The sequence below is a fragment of the Otolemur garnettii genome, unplaced genomic scaffold, assembly GCF_000181295.1.
Source record: "Otolemur garnettii isolate 467f Iridium unplaced genomic scaffold, OtoGar3 scaffold00003, whole genome shotgun sequence".
In the NCBI taxonomy this organism is placed as follows: Eukaryota; Metazoa; Chordata; class Mammalia; order Primates; family Galagidae; genus Otolemur; species Otolemur garnettii.
The window spans coordinates 38,437,858-38,460,918 of record NW_003852398.1 but is presented as its reverse complement, the minus strand read 5'-3'; the positions used below and the strand labels follow the sequence as shown (position 1 = coordinate 38,460,918).

General features: G+C 41.5%; 1 protein-coding gene across 1 annotated transcript in view; it reads right to left on the bottom strand.

Moving 5' to 3' along the window:
• KLHL3 (kelch like family member 3) overlaps positions 1-23,061 on the bottom strand; it is a 122,529-nt gene that overhangs the window by 4,719 nt on the left and 94,749 nt on the right. Inside the window, exons 9-14 of the mRNA XM_003782165.3 lie at positions 11,149-11,266; positions 10,569-10,766; positions 8,854-8,955; positions 5,404-5,532; positions 883-1,023; positions 27-170 (exon numbers count right to left, since the gene is read on the bottom strand). Coding sequence (XP_003782213.1) covers positions 27-170; positions 883-1,023; positions 5,404-5,532; positions 8,854-8,955; positions 10,569-10,766; positions 11,149-11,266 — 832 coding nt within the window. The remainder of the gene's footprint in view (positions 1-26; positions 171-882; positions 1,024-5,403; positions 5,533-8,853; positions 8,956-10,568; positions 10,767-11,148; positions 11,267-23,061) is intronic.

The window sequence follows — 23,061 nt, the reverse complement described above, 5'->3', positions numbered from 1 at the left end:
GGGGGGGGGTGCGGCATGGGACACACCTGCATAGCTCCGCCCTGTGCTCATGTTAGTTGGCAGTAGTGTCCATTTGTCTGTGATGGGATTGTAGTACTCCACCGAAGCCAAGTTGCAAGATCCATCATCCCCTCCAACCACATACAGGAGCCCATTCACTGCACACACCCCTGGAAATCAAACAGAAGCCTTAGGAAACATTACAGCAGGAGCACTGAGAGATCAGAACTGTTGATACACAAATCTGGACAGCCCTGGAGCCTCTTTTCTCCCTTTATGGTAGCATGACAAAGATTTAGCACCAGAAGTCTGAGTTTGCTCAATGGAAGCACACACTGACAACAGCCACTGGGCTCTGTCTTCCCAGAAAGTGCAATGAAACCAACAAACGAAATGGTTCCACCAGAGATCAATTAAGGGTCTGGCTCTCCCTGCAACTAAGATTGGTTTCGGGTAGAAAGTGAGTAGTTCTCCCAGCCAGGCACTGGCAGAGAAAAGATAAAACCAAGTGCCATTGACTGGCCCATGTCCACACAGCCCTGTGCTTAGCTACCTAACAAAGCCATCAGGCAGGGATCAGCAATAGCAACCAGAGTGCTTTTCTGGGTCTATGCCCATCTGTGTGCAGTAAAAGCCATCACCCTTCACCAGGGAAGAAGGGACCCCTCTGCAACAAAATGGGGAAAGCTCTGCCTGGCTTTGTGGGTCCTAATTTCTCCCCCCTCCCCTTAGTCCAGAGTCTACTCAGCAAACAAACTCTCCCTATTCAGCATACAAGCTCAGCACCTGGGAGTCTCTCCCCTCTTCTTTTAATTTAGAGCTAGTGTCTTCAGGGAGAAAAGTTCCACAAACCTCAAAGCGGGGCCTGGAAGGTCATCTCACCTGCATTGCGCCGGCACATGTTCATGTCGGCCACTTGCTTCCAGGTGTTTGTCCCAGGATCATAAACCTCAACACTCTTCCTCACCAAAGGCCCATCATGCCCACCTGTGGCATACAGCTGTCCATTGAGCACTCCAACTCCTGAAAGGCAGAGAGCATAGTGTCCTAGCCTAAGGCTGGCTATGGTGACCAGGAACCAGGGGACTGGCATACAGTCAGCTATCACTAGTAGAGTGACCTGGGGAGTACCATTGTGTCTCCCTGAACCTCAGTGTCCTCATCTGTAAAATGAATATAATCACATCCCACCAGCCTCCTCAGAATATTGGCAAACTAAAAACTTCAAAAAATAAACCAACTATGACCCCATTTCTATTTTTTAAAAATATATGTATACACACACACATATATACACACAGATATGTAACTGTACATAGTGGAGGGGCTTCACAGGCAAAGGGAAAAAAGACATCCATCCAAACATTAAAAGTAGCTATTTCTGATGGAAAACTACATTTATTTTCCTTCTTGCCTATCCATACTGCCTAGAGTGCCTACAGTGTTGTATTACTTGTATTACTCAGCCTTGTATTGGTTCAATAAAAAGAGCTAAAATGGAAACTAACGATACAGCTGATGTGCTGAGATCACTGTTGGGGATATCCTCCTGCTGATCTTGTAAGCAGGAGCTGTTCTTTCTTCCCACTTCTCTCCTCCTTGACTGTAGAAGCTGTAAAGGGCCTTAGATCACTCATAGTGTTGATCAGTCTGAGCAAAGTGCTAGCAATGAATTATTTACAAATTCTAGTATAATCTTTTAAAATCTTTTTATGCAAATCAAGGAGATAACATCCATAAAGAAGGATGGTGGCACAGCACCCATAAAGAGCAAGTGACCTGGTATCTAGGACACCTGGGTTCTGGGCCTGCCTTTAACTCTCCCACTGGGAAGCCCTTCCCCTTTCTGGGCCTCAGTTTTCCCATTTGTAAAGGGAGAAAGTTGGACTAGGTCAGTAGTTCTCATGGACCATGGACTATACCATTCCATGGCCAGGCTGCGTTTCAATTAGCTGGGAGATTTTTTTTTTTTTAAGATGGAGTCTCACTCTATTGTCCAGGATAGAGCATCATGGCCTCAGCCTAGCTCACTGCAACCTCAAACTCCAGATTCCTGCCTCAGTCTCCCAAGTAGCTGGGACTATAGGCATCCACCAACAGGCTGGTTAAAGAGATGGGATCTCGCTCTTGCTTAGATTGGTCTCAAACTCCTGAGCTCAAAGGATCCTCCCACCTCGGCCTCCCAGAGTCCTGGGATTGCAGGCATGAGCAACCCTGCGTGGCCAGCTGGGGAGCTTTTTAAAGAGACAGGTTCTAGGGTCTTACTCCCAGAAACACTGGTCAGGAATGGGAAGAAATTCCTCAGGTGCTTGAGATATACAGCTAGGTTTCAGATCTAAGAACTAAATTTGTAGAATGTAAACTTCATATGGATGAGGACCATGTCTATGTCATCTACATCTGCTTCCCTGTGCCCAATGGCAAGTTTGTTCTCAACAGATAGTTTCTGAAGGACAAAATATGTAAAATCCCTCCCAGCAATTATGCTGGTATGCTGGAGATTTCTAGCAGTTGCCTCAAACTAACAGCAGATGGTGCTGTTGCATCAACAATGACCATCTAACGCTGTAGGCTGCAGGCTGCAGTCCCCAGTTCCTGGGTCCAGGACTGTATCTTGTTAGGAACCATGACACACAGCACCAAGCCTGAGCTCTGCCTCCTGTCCCATCATCCTCCCTGGCCCTAGATCATGGAAAACTGTTTTCCCCAGTACCCAAAAGATTGGGGAACCACTGAGTTAATGGACTTCTGTTTAATAAAATTTAGTGGGTTCCAAAGCTGCTTCACCATCCCTGCCTCCATGCTTATAGGAACAAGCACCTCCTGGGGCTCAGAGATGGCCTCTTTTTCTCCCTAGCCAACTGCTGTGTTGTCCACACCCTGCTGAGAAAGCAAGCAACCCTCCATGGACTCAGAGCATCACTGTCCTGGTGCAGCTTCATTTATAAATGTTCATGCAGTTCCTGGACTTGGAGCCATGGGGTTCCTGGCCCCTTAAAGGACCTCAGGAAGCCAAGGCCAGGGGTTTGGTCTCTGAGCCTTCAGCCAACAAAATACCCACTACAGTAAGTATATGGGTTCCCAACTTCAAAGGTGAGACTTGCCCAAATCTTAGGGCAATGAAACACTGAAGAAAGGCTGATATGGGGGCCTGACGCCAGAACTCTGATGGTAATCTGAGGGGAAAGGCCAGTCCCTAAAGAAAGGTTACACAGAAAGTAAAGAGGCCAGAAACTACAGCCTAGGTAAAAGGCAGGAATGGGGCAAGGTGATGTCCACTCAGCAATAACTACATAAGAAACTTGGCAGAGAAGAAGCAGCTGTAGCCTCCAAAGGCAGCTCCACCCACCAGGATAAGCCCAGGCTTTCAAGGTTCCTGGGAGCCACCCCATTCCTGCTGAGCTGACACCTCAAGCTATACTAGAGGCTCTCTAGTATGTACACACACAAAGAACACTACCAAGACTTCAGAAACCCAAATCCCTAAGAGTTTTATAAAGAATCATGGGAATTTTTTTAAATTTCAGATTAATGAGAGGGTACACACAATTAGGTTACATTGTTACATTGGGAAGGTAAAGTCTGAGTTGTGGTTGTGTCCTTCACCTAGGAAGTGAGCCATATACCCATGCATTGTTCCCTTTAGGTGGGAACTTGCCAAACCTCTGTCCTCCTCCCCTCTTCTTGAATTTAATTGAGAATTGTGGGATTTGTGAATTGAATTGGTTCTTAGGAAACATCTTTACAACTCACTCAGTTCACATCTGAGGAATTAGAGGCCAGAAATGAGGGACAGGACTTAACCAAAGTCACGGGGAAAGTTAGAGCAGACTCAGCCCTAAATCCCAGGCCTCCTAACTTCCAGGCATTTAGCCCATATTCAGGAAGGGCCAACCTGTCAGGATCAGCAGAGACAAGCTCCCTAAAAATAGCATTCCAGACACAAAAACTTCTTAAATAGAATCATACAGACTTTGCAACCAGTGACCGACAAAGGTTCTTGAAAATATTAAAATAGCATAATTTTTAAGGAATGGTGAGGAAATGCTCCTGCATTTGGTACTATAAAATGAGATCACAATTCAATTTCTAAAGAGAGAGACAGAGAAAGAGAAAGAAAAAAAGGAAATAACATTACAGAGGGAAACTCCCAGTTGTGGCTTCTCTTCCCAGAAGTCAAACAGTCTTCTCACAAGGACCAGGTCAGCAATCAGTCACCATTCACCACAGGAATAAAGAGCCAGTCTGTCTGCCCTCTCAGACCCTTTCCTCTGGTCCTCTAAGGTGATGAGGGGAGACAAAGTAGGGAAGAAGGGGCTGTTGTTCCACTTCCTGAAAAATCCCTTTGGACCAGAGAGCTCCTGGTCTTCCCACAAAAACCTCAAATGGAAAGCCATTGGGGAAGTTCTCCTCCCGTGTTGGGGAGAAAGTTAAAGTGAGGAAAAGTGGGGGTGAGGGACATAAGTTTATCTCCAAATATGAACACTACTAACTTGCTTCCAACACGCAAGACAGAGTTCCAGATAGGCAAGCTTAGCTTTGTCAGCTGAGACTAGGGACAGCAATGTTTGTCCCATTCACAGGAATGAGACTTGCATAATTTGGGGTTAAAGAAGTTAACTCTGAAGTGAGAATCCTGACCCTGTGAGTTACCAAGTATATGACCTTAGGCAAATTACTCAACATTCTGGTAGAATTAATTTCTGAATCCAGAAAGTAGAATTAATATTGTATCAACCTTATAAGGCTGTGGTGAGGATTAAAGAGATGGAAGCATAGAAAGTGCTTGTTATAACAACACTGACACATAGGAAGCCTTCACTTAAAAGATAAGTAGGCGGCTCCATGCCTGTGGCTCAAGTGGCTAAGGTGCTAGCCACATACACCTGAGCTGGTGGGTTCAAATCCAACCTGGGCCCGCCAAACAACAATGACGGCTACAACAAAAAAATAGCTGGGCATTGTGGCAGGCACCTGTAGTCACAGCTACTTGGGAGGCTGAGGCAAGAGAATCACTTAAGTCCAAGAGTTTGAGGTTGCTGTGAGCTGTGACACTGCAAGAGTTTGAGATTGTTGTGAGCTGTGACACTACAGCACTCTACCAAGGGCAACATAGTGAGCCTCTGTCTCAAAGAAAAAAAGACAAGTAGACAACTCTGTAGAAACAGAAAATATGACGATGAAGAGTATTATCTCATCTATTCTCTCCCAAACGGATTCCCAGGAAAGGTCAATTTATAAGTGTTGTGTCTGGCCGAAAAGGTGTTAGTGGAATTATATACAGTAAAAGGAAAGAAGAGAGAGATAAATAAGTTATACATAGTAACAGGAAAGTTGTTGTTGAACTCAAGACCCATTTGTGAGCAAAACAGATACAGCCTGTATCCTGAGGCTCCTCCATACCTGCACCACTACGGCGAGTGCTCATGTCTGCCACGTATATCCACTCATTGGTCGCTGGGTTGTATTGCTCCACGGTGCTCAGGCATTGGCGGGAAGCCCCATCGTAACCCCCAACAGCATATAGCTTCCCTGGAATGGACAAAGTGGCTGAGAGTAGTGCCAGGGACTCTGATGGAACCGGAGCTCAGCTGAAGCTCCATCTTTAACCCCCTGGAACACTCTTACCTCAATCAAGAGTTCCGGGCCCCCTTACTCCAGGGGACCTCCAAATTATTCCCCAACCAGCAAAGCATCCTTCACATTTCTGCCTTCTACTTGCTCTGAAGCCATGAGCTCCTTAGAAGTAAATACTGAATTAACCTTATTCTAAATAAGTACCCCAAATACCCAGCACAAAAGATGGCCTAGCACTAGTGCAGCTCAGCATATTCTTGCAGGTGAACCCTAGAACCACACAGACAGAAAACTAGTAGGTTCCCAGCTACAGGCAGGCAGGCCAATTTTCTGGTTAAAGGCTCACAATAGCAGATGAAATAAATATTTAAAAATATTCCTCAAGGAGAACTCAAACCCTGTCTTAGCCACTGTTTCCTTCCCTTGTACAATTCTGTCAGGTAAAGTATGTTGAGTGGAATGTTCTCTGTACATTCTGGGCTGGGATGGCCAGAATCCTTCTAGCAGACTACCCAGTGACCCAGTGATCTAAGCCATGCATGAGGGCCCTGAAATATCACCATCTATTTTTAAAGATAAAAATACCATTAAGCTGCTGTACAAGAGCATCATTTCTGCCTGGGTCTGAAGTTCAAGAATGAGGTTGGGCAAGGAGGCAGAAAATTGGTATTTGAGTTATCCCACAGCAGAAATTCAAATGTGAGTTCAACACTTAATCTTAGAGTGCAATGGGATGGTCTCTTTTGTGGGGGCAGGGGAGGAGTCCTACCTCACCTGTGGGCTTCAGACATATGAGGGATCTATGGAGTTATAATAAGAATCTTGGACACTGTGGACTAAAAAAATATTGCCAAATGCAAATCTACTTAACAGCATTACTTAATCAATAGATTTGATAGGTTTTTTGTGTGTGTATGTGTGTGTGCAGGGTTTTTTTTTTTTTTTGGCCGGGGCCAGGATTGAACCTGTCACCTCCAATATATGGGACCAGTACCCTACTCCTTGAGCCACAGGCACCGGGCTAGATTTGATTTTTTTTTTTATCATTAGGTGCTTTCTTAATGGGGAGATTAAGAAGTAGTATCAAAAGTACAACTAGCATGTGAAAATCTGCAATTATTTTAAGTTAGAAAGGTTCTCAGGCACAAAACTATGCTCTGCCAATAGGACTACAGCAAATGTAAAATTATTTCTTCTTCTATCATCAAGGCTGGTTTTATTTTCTGCCCCAGAGTCCTTTTAACTGACCATGTAAAAGAAAGAAGCATCTCTTTCTCAGTTCTTCCCTCACCAAAGTCAAAATAAAAAGGCCTAACTGAGCAGCTCCTCTAGGGTCCAGGCTACCTGCATGGAGCATGCTGGTTCAGATGCAACAGTCTGCAAAACACACTCTCCACCCTGCTGGGGAACTTCTACCTACACTCTGAATCTTACTATCCCTTTAACTACACAGGGATTCTTCAAGACAGCCAGCAGCAAATTATCCTAATTTCCTCCATTTTTTTCAGAGTTCATTCAGACTATGTAGCCATGGTAGTGAGATTATTGGAAGTGGGGAGGTGGTAAGCCAGACAATGCAATGTGGAGCCCTGTCTCTTCAAGGCCACAGCAAAGCCAAATCTACTCAGCTCCTCTCTTAACACTTACCAAAGCTGCAAATTAGACTCTGTTGCCCTAGGTGATCCACAGCCCAAAGAGCTTCAGATTCAAGAGGGAAAAGAGAAACAAACACTCAGTCTGTCCTCCATGTCAACAGGGCACGGTATAAGATAGCACTTCTTCCACATACAGAACACACTCTCAAAAGCCTCTGTCAAGGGAGTATTTTAAATTACTACCATTAGGGTACCTCCTCTAACCCCCCACCAACCATTCCAACCCTGCATCCGCTGAAAAAAATACCCACTCAAGGTCTCTCCTTGAGTCTATTAACAGGGATTTGCTATTTTTAACCATTACTCTATTGTTTGATATTCCTGGCTAAGGAACAAGGGGAGAAATGAGAAGGTGGCTAGACAAAGCATTTATATTTGGCAGACAAATCAATTTCTATTCCACCAGGCGCATGATTGCAAGAAATAATTTATCTTGGTAGGACAAAAATCTCTGCAGTCACTACAATGACTTGGTCAGTATGTTAGAATAATATAACTTTAAATGAAAATTTAAATTACATAATACCAGTATGAACTGAGAAATACAGTGAGAGAAAAGAATCTTTCTATTAATAACTACCTTACTAGATGTTATACTCTCCTCAAAGCATGTTTATGTTTGTGTGTTCTCATGTTTGCACAAGAGAGAGGGATATCTGCATATATGTCTGAATGAACAGATATTCTGGCTAAATTCTCGAATCAAGACAGGTTACTGAATCAATGTCCTCCTGCAAACAATAACAGTATAGTTCAAATGATATTCTATTCTCTGGCACACTGAATTCAGACATATTTACAAAACTCCTACCTATTAGCATTTGACAACACTCTGGAGGAGCACAGCACCATGGAAAAAGTACTGAACAAGGAGTCAGAAGACCTTGGATTCAAGGACGGCTATGCTACTTAATATCATTGTAACATGCAGCACATCACTTAACCTCCATCTGAGAATGAAGAATCTGAGTCCTGCCTGTCTCTGAAGGATTTCACAAACAAAACCTGGATGTGAAAGTTCTTTACAAACAACTATGCACTGTCTGATTGGGCCCTACACCTCACCACTCCCTACTGCCTTACCCCACACACCTCTCCTGACTAGAGTAGGACTTAACCATCAACCTGTCCTGCAGACACAGAGACAGTCATCAGAGTTGGGAAGAAGTGTTCACTACACTCGTAGTTCTGTCAATGTTCAATATATGGCCATCAGGATAAAATTAATTAAACACAATTAACTTTCACCCCCACCACATTATACTCCTGCAATAACCTGTACGTATATAAGTACTGACTCTGGGTTCTCCACTCTCTTCCCCTCCCCAACCTTTGGCAGAGCCACTGACAAGTGGTCAAAGCAACAGATCAGCATCTCTCCTCTAGGCTCCATTGACTCACCTATCCTAGCTCCCACACTTACTAACTAGCCTTGGGCCAGGAGCTTCACTTCTCTGAGTCCCAAATTCCCTCCTCTGTTAAATAAGAATAATGCTTAACTCAGAGTCATGATCTTAAGAGTGGTACCAAGGTAGAGGAACCAACAAGCATGATGCTGAGCCCAGGACAAGAACACTGGGCAGGAGAAGGGCCTGGCCATCATCCACTGCTGCCTCCTTACCCTCCACAACGCCCACGCCCACGCTGCTCCGCCGTGTGTTCATGGGGGCCACAAAGAACCACTCGTTGGTCTTATAGCTGTAGGCTTCCACCGATGCTAGGCCTGGGAGACAAGAGACTCATGAGACATCCATGGCACCAGGCCTCACCAAGCTATGTGAGAAACAGTGAGTATGGGGGAAGAGTCCATACCTGGGGTCTGGAAATTGGGATGTATGGTTTGACACCCCCTCTGCCTTGCTGTGGTAACTCCCTGAAACACATCTGCAGTGTCTACCTGAGGGAACCACTAAGACCTGACTCAGAGGGTGGGTTTTGAGAGGACAAGGGGCATACCTGAACCACACGGCAACAATTTATTAAACCTACGAAATGGAAGTCTTTGATTCCAGGTAAACACCTGAGGTTGCCTCACTGAACACCTGTTCCAGTCCCCTTTTCCCTTGTCTTCCTCTACCTGAGAAGCTGGAAAGCTAAACACTTGCCTTCCAGGACTCTTTTGCAGGTAGAAGTGACCAAGTCAATGAGACCTAAGCAGAAGTCTGACGGGATTTCTGAAATAGCCTTTGCTTTTCTGATATGGGTGCCATCCCTTTCTGTTTCTTGCTACCTATAACACAAATGTGTTGGTTGGAGATATAAGCCATCTCGTGATCATGAGGAAAAAGCCAAGAAAATCTCAAAGAACTTGGCTTCAATATCCTTGAGCAACTGGACCAAGTCAGGAACTGCTGAACTCTTGACTTCTTGTTTCATGAAAAAAAACCAACTCTCTTTTTTTTAAGCTATAGTTGAGTCAGGTTTTCTACTTAGAGCCAAAAGTGATTCCTAAAACATACAATGTACCATTATCATTGTCCTTTTGTTCTCTTTATTCCCAGGTCCCATTCACTAAAAGCCACCTTCAAAGGGGACAAAGACCCTGGGATCTTCAAAGGGGATAAAGACCCTGGGATTATATGAATGAGGCAAAGAGAGGGCTGAGAAAGGTCACCAAACTGTGAAGACACAAATGAAAATTCAGAGTAGTAAAAAGTACTGTTTTTTACCTCTCTAGAAATGAAGGGACTTTCATTTTAGTTTAATAGAGTTACTGCCCTAGAGACATCTACCTGCCAATATGAGTAGAGATGAGATCATTTCTCCAAGTTCATGTCAACTAATGGTTTCAGATTAGAATGTTGAAGTTAGACATAATTCTGGATGGAGCAAGGGGGCTCACCTGTGGTGACAAAGCCTCACAAAGCTTCAGTGAGGTAGTAAAAGGGACAGTGGAAAAACAGGCAGCTGGGCCTACTGTGTGGCCTGAGCTAGGTGTCTTCCAACTGCTGAACTTCTGTTCCCTGTCTAGTCAGTAGATCATTCAGACTAGAATCCCGAGGTAACCCCAGCTAAGCCTTTTCTGTTTCTAATTTCCATCTTCTGAGTAAACAGATTCTAAGACACTGGAAAGCAGGCAAAGGACTCTGCTGAATGTGTAATGTGTAATCCTTGCTAGAGCCCTAGAAATCATAGTATGTGGGCAGTTATACATTCTGTATTTAAGGAGGTCTGGCTCTAGGCCCCAATGCTGGATGTGGATGAAGGATGGGTATGTTCATGGGGCAATAGCTACAAGTGAACAGAAGGTTAGCCCAAGAAATGGCTGAACAAAATAGTTTTGCGTGAAGGATATGTCCTGGGCTGGAAGAGGTCAGAGACACATCCTGGACCTACCAGTACTGCCATCAAATCCTCCCACCGCATAGAGCAGGTCGTTGAGCACCGCTGCGCCAAGCGTGCTCCGGCGTTCCTGCATGCTTGCAATGGACGTCCACTGGTCCTTCACACCATCATACACATCCACTGTCCGTACCCGCAGTGAGCCATTAAACCCGCCCACGGCATACACATGGCCAGCCATGAACACCACACCTGAGGCACAGAAAACCAAGGAATCAAGGTACGGTCAGGCAACAGACTACTTGTGACAACGGGAGAGCAAGGCAGGCACACACAAACTCATCACAGAAGATCATCTCCAAATTTGATTCTGGAAGTCATTATGGGACTCACTGGATTTCTTTCCTCTGTTTTTCTAATTTTGAATCAAGCAAATACTTGAATTAGCTTAAACTCCCCAAGCACATAAGAACTCATCCCAGAAGAGGTAGTCAAAAACTGTGCAGGAAGGGAAGGAGAGGGAGTCTGAGGCACAGATGTTTGAGGAACCAAGGAGAAGTTTATGATTTCCAGCACCAAGTGGAGACTAGCCAGGGAAAGATAGCCAGCAGGACCGGGAGGTGGTGCTGCTCACCTGCTCTGCATCTCCGGGACGGAAGCTCAGCGATCTGATCCCAGCGGTCCTCCTCAAAATCATAGCACTCCACGCTGCGGATTGCCTTGGGTGCTTGGCCACCAACCACAATCATTACCTCCAGAAAGACAAGTGAGTATTAGCTGGCTCTTTCTAACATCTGGATTAAGGAGTGACCAATCCCTAGTACTTCCACACATTTATCACTCAGGGTTTGGGAGTGATCTAAGATGCTTGTTTACAGAGTGCCATACAATCACCAGGTGTGAAAATTCAAGACAAGTCTAACAAGCATCTTCCCACAGAAATACAATCGGTTTCCCAAATGCCCCATTCAGGAGTATGTTGTAGGTATGTGAAGCCACTTAGGGGATCTTCTGCAATCTCAGTGCCCTTAGGATTGGGGGTGGAGGGAGCTCAACATTACTTATATCAAAACAAACATGGATATATTTTGAAAAAGAGTACAGAATTAGGATGCATTTTTAATATAAAGTTATTCAAAAATATTTTTGAATACCTAGACTGGAGGCACTTATTAACTGCAGTACAGAAAAAAAATCTATGAAACACTATTAAACCAATGATGTTCTGAAAAATAGTGTTAATAAGTACAATTTCCACAAGTAAGAGTGTAGCCACCACTGCTGGGCACTGTGTGAAATGTGCCATCATTCACTTATCACCACGACTGTGAGGTAGATATTATCATCTGCATTGACCTAGAAGAAAAGTAAGGCTCGGAGAACATATATAAATGGCCCAAGGTCACACAGCTTAGAGTGGTGGAACAGAGACTAAAGCCCAAGTCAGCTGACATAGGGGTGAGGCCAGTCCCACCCCTCTCCTGCTCTGAGAGAAGGGTCCATGCAAACACAGCTCAGTAATGAGATCAATCTAACGGACTACAACCAGCATACTTTAGATAGCAACGCCCAAAAACTATCATGTTATGCATGCCATTTCATGAAATTTTTGTTTTGGTTATATATACTTAAGTCTTCTAGGTAGCAATTTAAAAGTATTTTTTTACTTCAGGGCATGGCCAACAAGATGAAAGCCCCTGCTCTGGGTAGGTTAATAGAACTGCAGCGCTTAATTGTGGTATCCACGTTGTTGTGACTTTTGTCCTATGTAGTTGATAAATAAAAATTATTAACAAATAACGTTCACATATTTTAATAAACTTGGATGAATTCATCTATGCCCCACATCATTCTCACTCAATGGCATTCCAGTACGCTTTCTTGAGTGAAGAGGAAGGGGAGGAAGTCACAGCCCACCAACATCCGTCACAGGACTGGATCATGATCTATAGTCTGTCATATTTACTCACTGGTCCTCAGACTTCAGTGTGCAGCCAGAATCACCCGGAGCACAGATCACTGGGCCCCATACTCAGAGTTTCTGATTTGGTGGGTCTAAAGTGGGACTAAGAATTTGCCTTTCTAACAAGTTTCCAGGTGATGCTACTACTGCTGTTCTAGGATTCATACATTGAAAACCACTTTTTTTTTTCTTTACAGAATAGAACTTAGACTCTTTATTTTTAAAATGGAATGTGAACCTTGCTATTTACTCATTTACTCTCTAAATCACTTATATTTTCCTTCTTCAGCAACACAAATCGCCACAGTTTCAGGACTTGTCCCAGACACTAGCTGTCTCTGCTATTCAGTCGAGATGGTCACAATTTGAAATGATGAAGTATGCTAACTGTCATTTATTCTAGATCTCTTCTGAAAACCACTTTTTTAACCCACACCTGTAGGGATTTCCCAATGACGGGACATTAACAAATTTTGCCACTATGAATTAATCATAGTGCTTTCTACTTCCCCACAATGTATTTTGGGGGAAAAGAGAGATCATCAAAATCTGTGTGAGTTCACAGGAATACATTCCTCAAGTGAGCATTATCCACCATGTGGAAGGCAATACCAATGGCAACCATTGCCCAAGACCAGTCATTTATGCCCAAGTTCCAGGTTCAGGATTACTCACTGCCCACCTAGGTGGTCACTAGTCATCAGAGTTTATCCACAGGTGTTTGTGACCAAATTTGTGTGACCATAGTTCAAAAATCCAGAAGTCAATTCTGAATTCTAAAGCATTCAAAAAAAACTCAGAACACACAGTCCGGACTTAAGCTGCTGCATCTGTGAATTGACACCTGACTTTCCTACATGCTTCAGTGCAGAGGGTCCACTGGTCTATGTCAAGAATAGCCTTTCTCAGAGAAAGGCTGAGTTCTGCATTACTTCATCTATAAGCCTTTGCTTAGATAGGCATCCATGAGCAGTTTAAGGGAGGTGTTAATGAGTACAGCCCCTTGGCAAACTTCAGACAATGCCCAACTTACCCTGTGTTCATAAACATACCTAGAACAGGCATTGTCCTTCTTGTTTTGAGTTGGTAAAGCTAAAGTGAAGGCAAAATAGTGCAAGGATTTTCCCAGAAATATGACTTCTGGAGCTGAGTGAGAATAAAACCAGCTTTTAGTTTTCTTTCTACAATGACTTCAGGCATCCCACACCCTCACACACGTTGTTCTCTATGTTAAACATTCTTCCCCTTTCTGATCCCTCTGTTTAACACCTGCCTATCTTTCAGGTCTCAGTTTACATGTTACTTCCTCCAAATGGACATATCTGACCCCCAAGTCAGAGTTACTAGCCGTTTCTCTGAGGTCTCACCTGCCTCCTGTGTCCTTCAGTGTGCTGTAACCATCTCGTGACTTCTCTGTTGCCCTCCTAGACAGCGAGCCCTTCCACAGCAGAAAATTTATCTGCCTTATCACCAAGATAACTTTAAGTACTCATGTCACATCCAGGTAAAATCAAGGGCTCAAATATTTATTTGGAGTAAAGAATAAATGAATAAAAACTGAATAGCACACACAAGAAGTTAAAAGAAAAAATACAGTTAAGTGAAAAAAAAATATGAAACTGGAATGTCACTTTCTTTGGCTAAGATGTGTTAGAATACCAGATTACAATTCTGGGGACACTGAGGAAATCAAAATAAAAAGAGGAAGCAAGAGCTTTCTTTGTTTTGACTCAACCACCATAAGAAAGTTTGCTTATCTTTTGCATAAGCTATTGGTCTTTTTCTGAAAATTAAAAAAAAAAAAAAAAGGCAAAGCTTTAAAAATAAAATCCTTACCATGCCCCAGAAAGTGTCTTCCACCAGGAATGGAGAAGGTACATTTATATTGGAGAAAATCTACCACTCATCTAAGAATTTTCATAATAACACAGAAACACTATTACAAAAATACAGAATTTTTATGTTAAAATAAAACGTGGAGTAGAAAGACAAAATATAAGATAAAGCTTTCAAAACAAACTTGCCTTTGACCTCATAAAACCAATGGTGAGAAACAACTTTTAACATTTGAAATATGTACACCTATTTGGGAACACAAATTATGAGATTTTGTACAATAGGATCATCAGTTCCAGAAGTAGCTCAAGGCAGCCAGAAGAGCAGGTGGATATTGTGTTTCTCTCATAAGCACAATAAATTATTTTATTTTTAGTTGACCATAATAGTTGCCCATATTTATGGGGTACAATGTAATGTTTTGATACATGAATACATTGTATAATGATCAAATCAGTTTAATTAGCAAACCTATTATATTAGACATTTATCATTATTATTCTTTGCGGTGAGAAGATTCAAAATCCCTTCTACTAGCTATTTTGAAACAAACATTATTGTTACCTATATTCACTCTACTGTTCAAGAGAATACCAGAATTTATTTCTCCTATCTAACTGTAACAAAGTATGCTATTGACCAGTTTCACCTCATTCCTCATACCTCTCCCAGCCCATGATAAACCACCATTTTGCTCTCTACTTGTGGCATTTGATCATGTGGTATTCATCCTGGCTCATTAAGTCTGGTTTATTTCTTTTAGCATAATGCCCTCCAGGTTCATCCACATTGTTGCAAATGACAGAATTTCACTCTTTTTTATGGCTGAAGAGTACTCCTTTGCATACTTATACAGTTTTTAATTAACTCATTCATCCGCTGATAGACACTTAGGTTGATTCCATATCTCGGCTATTTTGAATTTTGCTGCAATAAACATGGGAGTTTATTATCACTTATCTCTTCAAAATACTGATTTCATTTCCTTTTGATATATACCCAGTAGTGGGATTTCTGGGTCATATGATAATGCTCCTTTTAATTTCTCCTGGACACATTATAAAGAAATTATGAAGAAATAAAAAAGTCTAAATACACCAATAACAAGTAATGAGATTTAATCATTAATAACATGTTGCCCATCAAAGAAAATCCCAGCACTTAAGGGCTTAACACCGCTAAATTCTTCAAACATTTAAGGAATAACTAATACTAATTCTTCTTAAACTATTCCAAAATATTGAAGGAGTCGGAATACTTCCAAAGTCATTCTTTGAGACCAGCATTACCCTGATGCCAAAACCAAACAAAGCCACAACAAAAATTAAAAATTACAGGCCAATATTCCTAGCGAACACAGATACAAAAGTTCTCAACAAAATATGAGCAAATCAAATTCAATAGCACATTAAAAAGATCATTCACCATGATTAAGTGGGATTCAACCCAGGGATACAAGGATGGTTCAACATAATGCAAATCAATAAATACATCACATTAAAAGAATCAATGATCATGATCATTTCAATAGTTGCAGAAAAGGCATTTGATAAAATTCAACATCCCTTCATGATAAAAACTCTCAAAAAAATTAGTTATAGAGGAATATACCTCAATATAATAAAGGCCAAATATGATAAACAGTTAACATCATATTGAACAGGGAAAAGCTGAAAGCCTTTCCTCTATAATGTGGAATAAGACAAGGATGCCAACTTTCATCACTTCTATTCAACATAGTACTGAGAGTCCTAGCCAAAGAAATCAGACAAGAGAAAGAAATAAATGACAGTGAATTGGAAAAGAAGAATTTAAATTGTTCACAGACAATGTGATCTTTTTTTTTTTTTTTTTTGAGACAGAGCCTCAAGCTGCCGCCTGGGTAGAGTGCTGTGGCATCACAGCTCACAGCAACCTCCAACTCCTAGGCTCAAGCAAGTCTCCTGCCTCCACCTCCCAATTAGCTGGGACCACAGGTGCCCACCACAACGCCAGGCTATTTTTTGGTTGCAGCTGTCATTGTTGTTTGGCGGGCCTGGGCTGGATTCAAACCCGCCACCTTAGGTGTATGTGGCTGGCGCCTTAGCCACTTGAGCCACAGGCACTAAGCCAACAATGTGATCTTATGTATTTAAAAAAATTCTTAAGATGCCACCAAAAAACTATTAGAATGAATAAATGAAACAATTAAGTTGCAGTATAGAAAGATTAACATACAAAATCAGTAGTATATCCATATGCTAACAGCAAACTATCTGAAAAAGATATCAAGAAAAAATTCCATTTCTAATAGCTATAAAAAATATAAAACACCTGGGAATAAATTTAAAGAAGTGAAAGATCTCTACATGAAAACTATAAAACATTGATTAAAGAAGTTGAAGAGGACACAAATAAAAGGGAAAATATCCCATATTCATGGATTGAAAGAATATTGTTAAAATGTCCATACCACCTAAAGCAATCTAAAGATTTGATATAACTCCTATCAAAATACCAACGACATTCTTCACAGAAATAGAAAAACAATCCTAAAATCCATATGGAAACACATAAGTCCAAAGCAATCTTAAACATAAAGAACAAAGCTGGAGATATTGCACTAACAGACTTCAAAATATACTATTAAGAACACAGAAATAAATTCATTCATTTATAGCCAACTGATGTTTCAACAGAGGCACCAAAAACATGCTGGGAAGGCTAGGGTGGCTTATGCCTGTAATCTGAGCACTCTGGGAGGCCTAGGCAGGTAGATTGCCTGAGCTCAGGAGTTCAAGACCAGCCCCAGCAAAGTGAGACCCCATCTCTACTAAAAATAGAAAACTAGTCAGGCTTTTAGGTGGGTACCTGTAGTCCCAGCTACTCTGGAGGCTGAGTCAATAGGATCTCTTGAGTCCAAGAGTTTGAAGTTGCTGTGAGCTATGATACCATAGCACTCTACACAGGGTGACAGAACAAGACTGTTAAAAAAATAAAAAAATCATGTCAGGGAAAAGACAGTTTCTTTAATAAATGGTGCTGAAAAAACTGGATGCCCATATGCAGAAGAATAAAACTAGACCTCTATCTCTTACCATATACAAAAATCAACTTAAAATGGTCCTGAATATAGAACCCAAAACTATGAAACTACCATAAGAAAACATAGAGGAAATGCTTTTCTATACAGCAAAGGAATGAATACAGAATGAAAGGAATGGGAGAAAAATATTTGCATATTATACACCTGACAAGGGGTTATCCAGAATATATAAGAAACTTAGTAACAGAAAAACAAATAATCTGATTAAAAATGGTCCCAAAAGACACACAAATGACCAGCAGGTATATGAACAAATTTCTAACATCTCTAATCATTAGGGAAATACAAATCAAAACCACAATGAGATATCACCTCACTCCAGTTAGAATAGCTATTATTAAAAAGACAAAAAATAACAACTGCTTGTAAGGATGTGGAAAAGGTGAACTCTTATATACTGTTGGTGGGGGTGTAAATTAGTACAGCCAGCATAGTCAAAAGAAATCCAATTTTATGGCAGGTCTTGCAAGAAGCCATCATACAAGGAGCACTATACATACCGCTGTGTTGCTCCTGCAGAATAAAAAGAATAAATTTTCTATCTTGAATACTAGTGAGCACTTGTTTCCATAGATTCTTGATCTTGGCAATGAATAAGGCAAATAGGAGTATTTACCAAAGTCTACCTGTATTACATCTCTGAAACGACAAACTTTTAGGTATTTAAGAAGACCATAGGATGTTAGAGCAAGAAGAGACGAACCATTCTCTCCTGCAGGTCCTCATTTTATACTCCAGAAATCCTCAGGCCCGGGGAGTTCAACAGGCCTATTTCTTTTTTTCCCTACACTCCTAAACCCCAATTTGCTGATGATTTATGATGGCTTTAAAAGAAATTACTGATTCAAATCAGTTTATTTAATGATCACTATTTTTAACATTTATCCCAGGTAATCATGGTAAGAACTATTAGTCATGTAGGACTCATTATAAACTAAAGAAGTGGTTCTAGGCTAACAATTATGCTAGATTGATCATAATTTAATCTTTCTTATGAATTACAACAAGCTCAGGAGTTTTGCAGGTTACCTCAGGGTCATGATCCCAAATCTCAATGGTCACTGTGTTGAAGGCTACAGAAGTTCCAGTAAATGGAAAGTTCTGATTGAGAGAACACAGGTGAGGTGAACTCCACTGTCATTTTGTACTGTCATTTTGGAAAGTCAAATGGCCATTTATCTTAGGGAGATTAGTGAGACCATGGAAAAACTATCTGATTCCTTAGGAAGGAAATATCACTCCCAACATAACACATTTTTCTCTCTTTCACATAGATGGTTCTACTTCTACCACAGTGTGATTGTGGAATTTAAGGCATGTTGATCTCTTCTCAATGAAATGACAACCACCCTAAGTCTGAGACCCTTTAGGTACCAGAAAGTAGCCAGGGAAAGAGACACTTGATGAACAGTGTAGAGATTTCCAGCCCACATATAGATCAAGACCTTAGCCCTGACCTTAGGAATACATAGGTCATTAGAATTTCTACTCAGGTGAGAGGAACAACCTGGACTCTGCACACTTTTTTCATTGGGCAAGAGTAGAGGATATGTCCAAACTCTCTTCGACCGGTGAGCTGGGCAGAAGGCAGGCCCAGCCAGTCGGTCCCTCGGGCCAGGGCAGGAAGCCAGAGTCTCTCTTACCCTGGTGCGTGGGGCCGCAGGGCTAACACCAAAAATTCATCCGTAGGAGCATGTAGGAGCATGTCGAGGTCGAGTCAGAAGACTTGTCCAAGCAGGTTCCTTAGCAACACGGGTTCAGCCAAGGTGCAGAGAAAACAGGGGGCTGAGAACCAGGTAATATGAGAGCAAGGCCCAGAGGGAGAGAGGACTGGGAAAAAGGGCTTTGGAATCAAACACATCTGGGACCAAATGTCAGCACAGGAGCAAGAACTTTAACCTTGCTAAACCTCATTTTCATCACTTATAATATCAGGATAATAGGATGTTTCTCGTAGGGGTATCAGGATGCTTAAATGATATAAAGCACTTAGCACAGTGCTTGGTAAATAATAAACACTAAATGTTAGATTAGTATTAGCATCATTATTGTTATTTAAAGCAGTTGCTAAAAGCCTGATTCCTCATAAAAGGTAGAAAAGGACACTTAGGAACTTATGAATGGTAGACTACCACTAATTCCAGGGGTGATAATGGGTTTTTTCCAGGACCCCACGGTGTTTTTTCAGAGTGGAGACAAGATGGAAGAAGGGCAGTGCTCACTCAGGCAGGACCTTCTGCTTCCACCACCATCTACTGAAAGCAGGACAGCCCAACTCAGGAGCAAGCCACCCACTTCCAGCCCAAATGGCTTTTTGGTGCCATTTTTAAAGAGCTGAAGAGAGATGCCAACTAAACTAGAATGATAGTGAAAAGTGCCAGGTTCAGTACATTTCCAAAGGGTTCATTTGCATCTTCCTGGAACCTCATTTCTCTGCTGCCATCTGTGGAACAGGGTAATGTAGGAGGGTTCTGACTGGCTGGGAGACAGCCTTGGGTTGTCCATGGCAACCCAGCCTCAGGGAAAGTGTGGGGTGGTGAACGTGTGGGAGCCAAGATGATGCTATTAGCTGTTCCGGCTGGAATGTGTCAGCATGATCTGTGCATATACAGCTCAGGGAAGAAACACCCTTATTAGCCTCTGCAGCTATCTCAAGGCAGAGTCCTAGTCTTTTCTGGGAAAGGATTTAGCTAGCAAATAGATTTACTACTGAGAATTGCTGAGAATAGTGCAAATCTCTCTCCATCATGTTGTTTCTTAAAGTTCGCTCTATCAGAAAGCCGATCTGAACTGAATTCGTGAAAGCCCAAACAGCCTGCCCTTGGAATTTCTGTGGCTGCTCCTCTAACTAGTCCAATTCTCTCCTAATTTCTTATCTTTCTCCATTTATCCAATTATTGATATATTTCTCCTACTTTCTCAGAGAGACATCATACAAGTTCCCAAAGGGTAGGAATCAGGTTTTTTTCCACACAGCACCCAGCTACAATGCTTTTTGTAATGTTTGGAAGCAATATAATAAAATGGTTCAGCACAGGGCCTGGGGCAAGACATCCTGGGCTAAAATCTCAGCTCAGCCATTTACTAGCTGTGCTTTAAAGACAGGTCACAAATTCTTTGATACTCCTACACTCAGACATGGAACTTAATTCCCCTAGACTTAGTGACTTGGACCCAGCAAAGAAAATACAGAAGAAGTAATGGTACATGGCTTCTGACATTAGGTTATAAAAAGCTACGGCTTCTGTCTTAGAAAATGTGCTCTTATTATCTTGCCCTAGAATCACTCACTTTGGAGGCAAGCCAGCTGCCATGTCACGAGGACATTCAAGCAGCTTATGGAGAGACCCATGCAGCAAGACACAGGACTGCCATCAACCAGGTAAGCTTAGAATCAGATTCTCCCCCAAAAAAGCCTTGAAATGAGTGTAGCCTTCACTAACAGGTTGACTTTCTGAGAGACCCTGAGCCAGGAGGACCAACCTCAGCCACTCCAGGATTTCTGCTACAGAAACTATGAGATCATGTTTGTTGTGTGAAGCCACCAAAGTTAGGGTAATCTGTAATGTAGAATTTGATAACTAATATATAGTGAGTAGCTGACATAACCCAAGATCCAATTTTTTCACCTGCAAAATGGGATAATTATAATTATGAAAATCCTCTGAGAAAATAAATATAAATTACTTAGCCCAGTGCTCAGGTCATGATAAGTCCTCGGTAACTACCATCAGCTGTTACCACCATTGTGGGGACTAGCACTGTGGGGTGACTGAAAGCCCAGGCTTCAAGTCTGCCAGGCCTGGATTCAAGTCCTCATGCTATCACTTAAGAGCTATAAAACCTTGGGCTAGACACTCATTCTCACTGAATCTCGGTTTTCTCCAGTATCACAGCTTCCAGAGTTGTAATGAAGACAAAATAAGACAATGTACAGTTTATGTTTAGCCTAAAACATAAAAAAGCTGCTCAGTAACTGGTATTTCTCGTATCATTATCAACACCTTTGGTGGTAAGAATGACAGTGACCTAGGGAAGAAAATGCAAAGTACAAATGTGGTCATCAGAAGGAGTGAGCCAGTTCTCTCTTACTGTCATCTGAACCAGTTTCTGGATACTCACTTTCACAGACAATTTGCACTGGACCTCAGAGACTCAGCTTGGTCTTGGCTCCTGCAGAAAGCTTTCCCCAACCCCTCACCACTCTCTGTGCCCCTGGAGTGTCCTGACCATACAACCATGTGGCACTTATGTACTCCATTGTAATTGTCCTTTTACATCTGTCTCTTCTTTCCCTGTTCTGGGAGACCCTTGGAAAAGGAACTGGCTCATATGAGCCTTTGTGCCTCCAGTATCAGTGGCTGGCAGTTAGTGACTTCTCTATGAAAGTATGTTGGATGACTGAATTAATAAATTAATGAATTAATGCACACATGATAGTTTATAGCTTATTGCCGGGTTTTTGTTTCATTTTATTTTTGTTTTTTAATCAAAATGCTTCACAACCCTTCTAATATCCCAGGAATGACAACTGGATTCATTCGGTATTGAATGTGTGAGCTGAATTAAATGTTCTAGGGTCAACTTGCATTAGTAATCAAAGTAGGTTATAAATCCTATCTTCATGTGAAAACACATTTATGAATGCTAAAAAGCACTGGGAAAAAATAAGGGGTAATATAAATGATCAGTACTAAATCTCCAGGAGACAACTTCTTTAAAAATGTATTTCTTTCCATTAGGCTATATGCCAAGGACGCAGATGAGTAACACCTGCTTTCATGGAACCTACAGTTTGGTAGAAGGGTTAACACTCTCAAAGAGAACCCTAAAACAATGACACCATCACCAACCTGACCTCTCTTTCTCCATTAAATAACATTTCTCATTGATCATATTTCTATATATCAGCAATAAACTAATTTAAAAAGAAAATACAATAGCATATAAAACTATGAAATACCTAGAAACGAATGCAACAAAAGACACACAAGACATCAGTACACTGAAAACTATAAAGCATTGATGAGAAAAATTCAAGAAGAGCCAAATGAATGTGTGTGTGTATATGTATGTACATATATATATTGTGTTCATAGATCAAAGATTTTAGTATCATTAATATGTCAATTCCCCCTAACTGATCTAGAGATTCAATATAATCAAAATCCACACAGCTATTTTGTAGAAATAGACAAGCTGATTCTGAAACATATGTGAAAATGCAAAGGACCTAGGAGAGCCAAAACAAAACAAAAGTGGAAGACTCACACTACCTAGTTTTAGGACTTAGTATAAAGCTAGGAATTGAGGCAACATGACATTGGTGTAAAGATAAACAAGCAGATAAATGGAACAGAACAGAGTCCAGAAACAGATTAACACACCTAGAGTCAATTATTTACAACAAAAGTAACAAGGCAATTCAATGAAGAAAAAAGAATCTTATTTAAAAATAGTGTGAAAAAAACTGGACATTCATATACCAAATGAATGAACCTTAGACCTTTACTTCATGTACCTAATTTTAAAATAATGTTCTCAAAATAGATCACAGAACTAAATGTAAAAACTAAAACTTTAAAACTTCTAGAAGAAAGTATAGAAGAAAATCTTTGTAGCCTTTGATTAGGCAAAGACTTTTCTTTTTTTTTTTTTTTTTT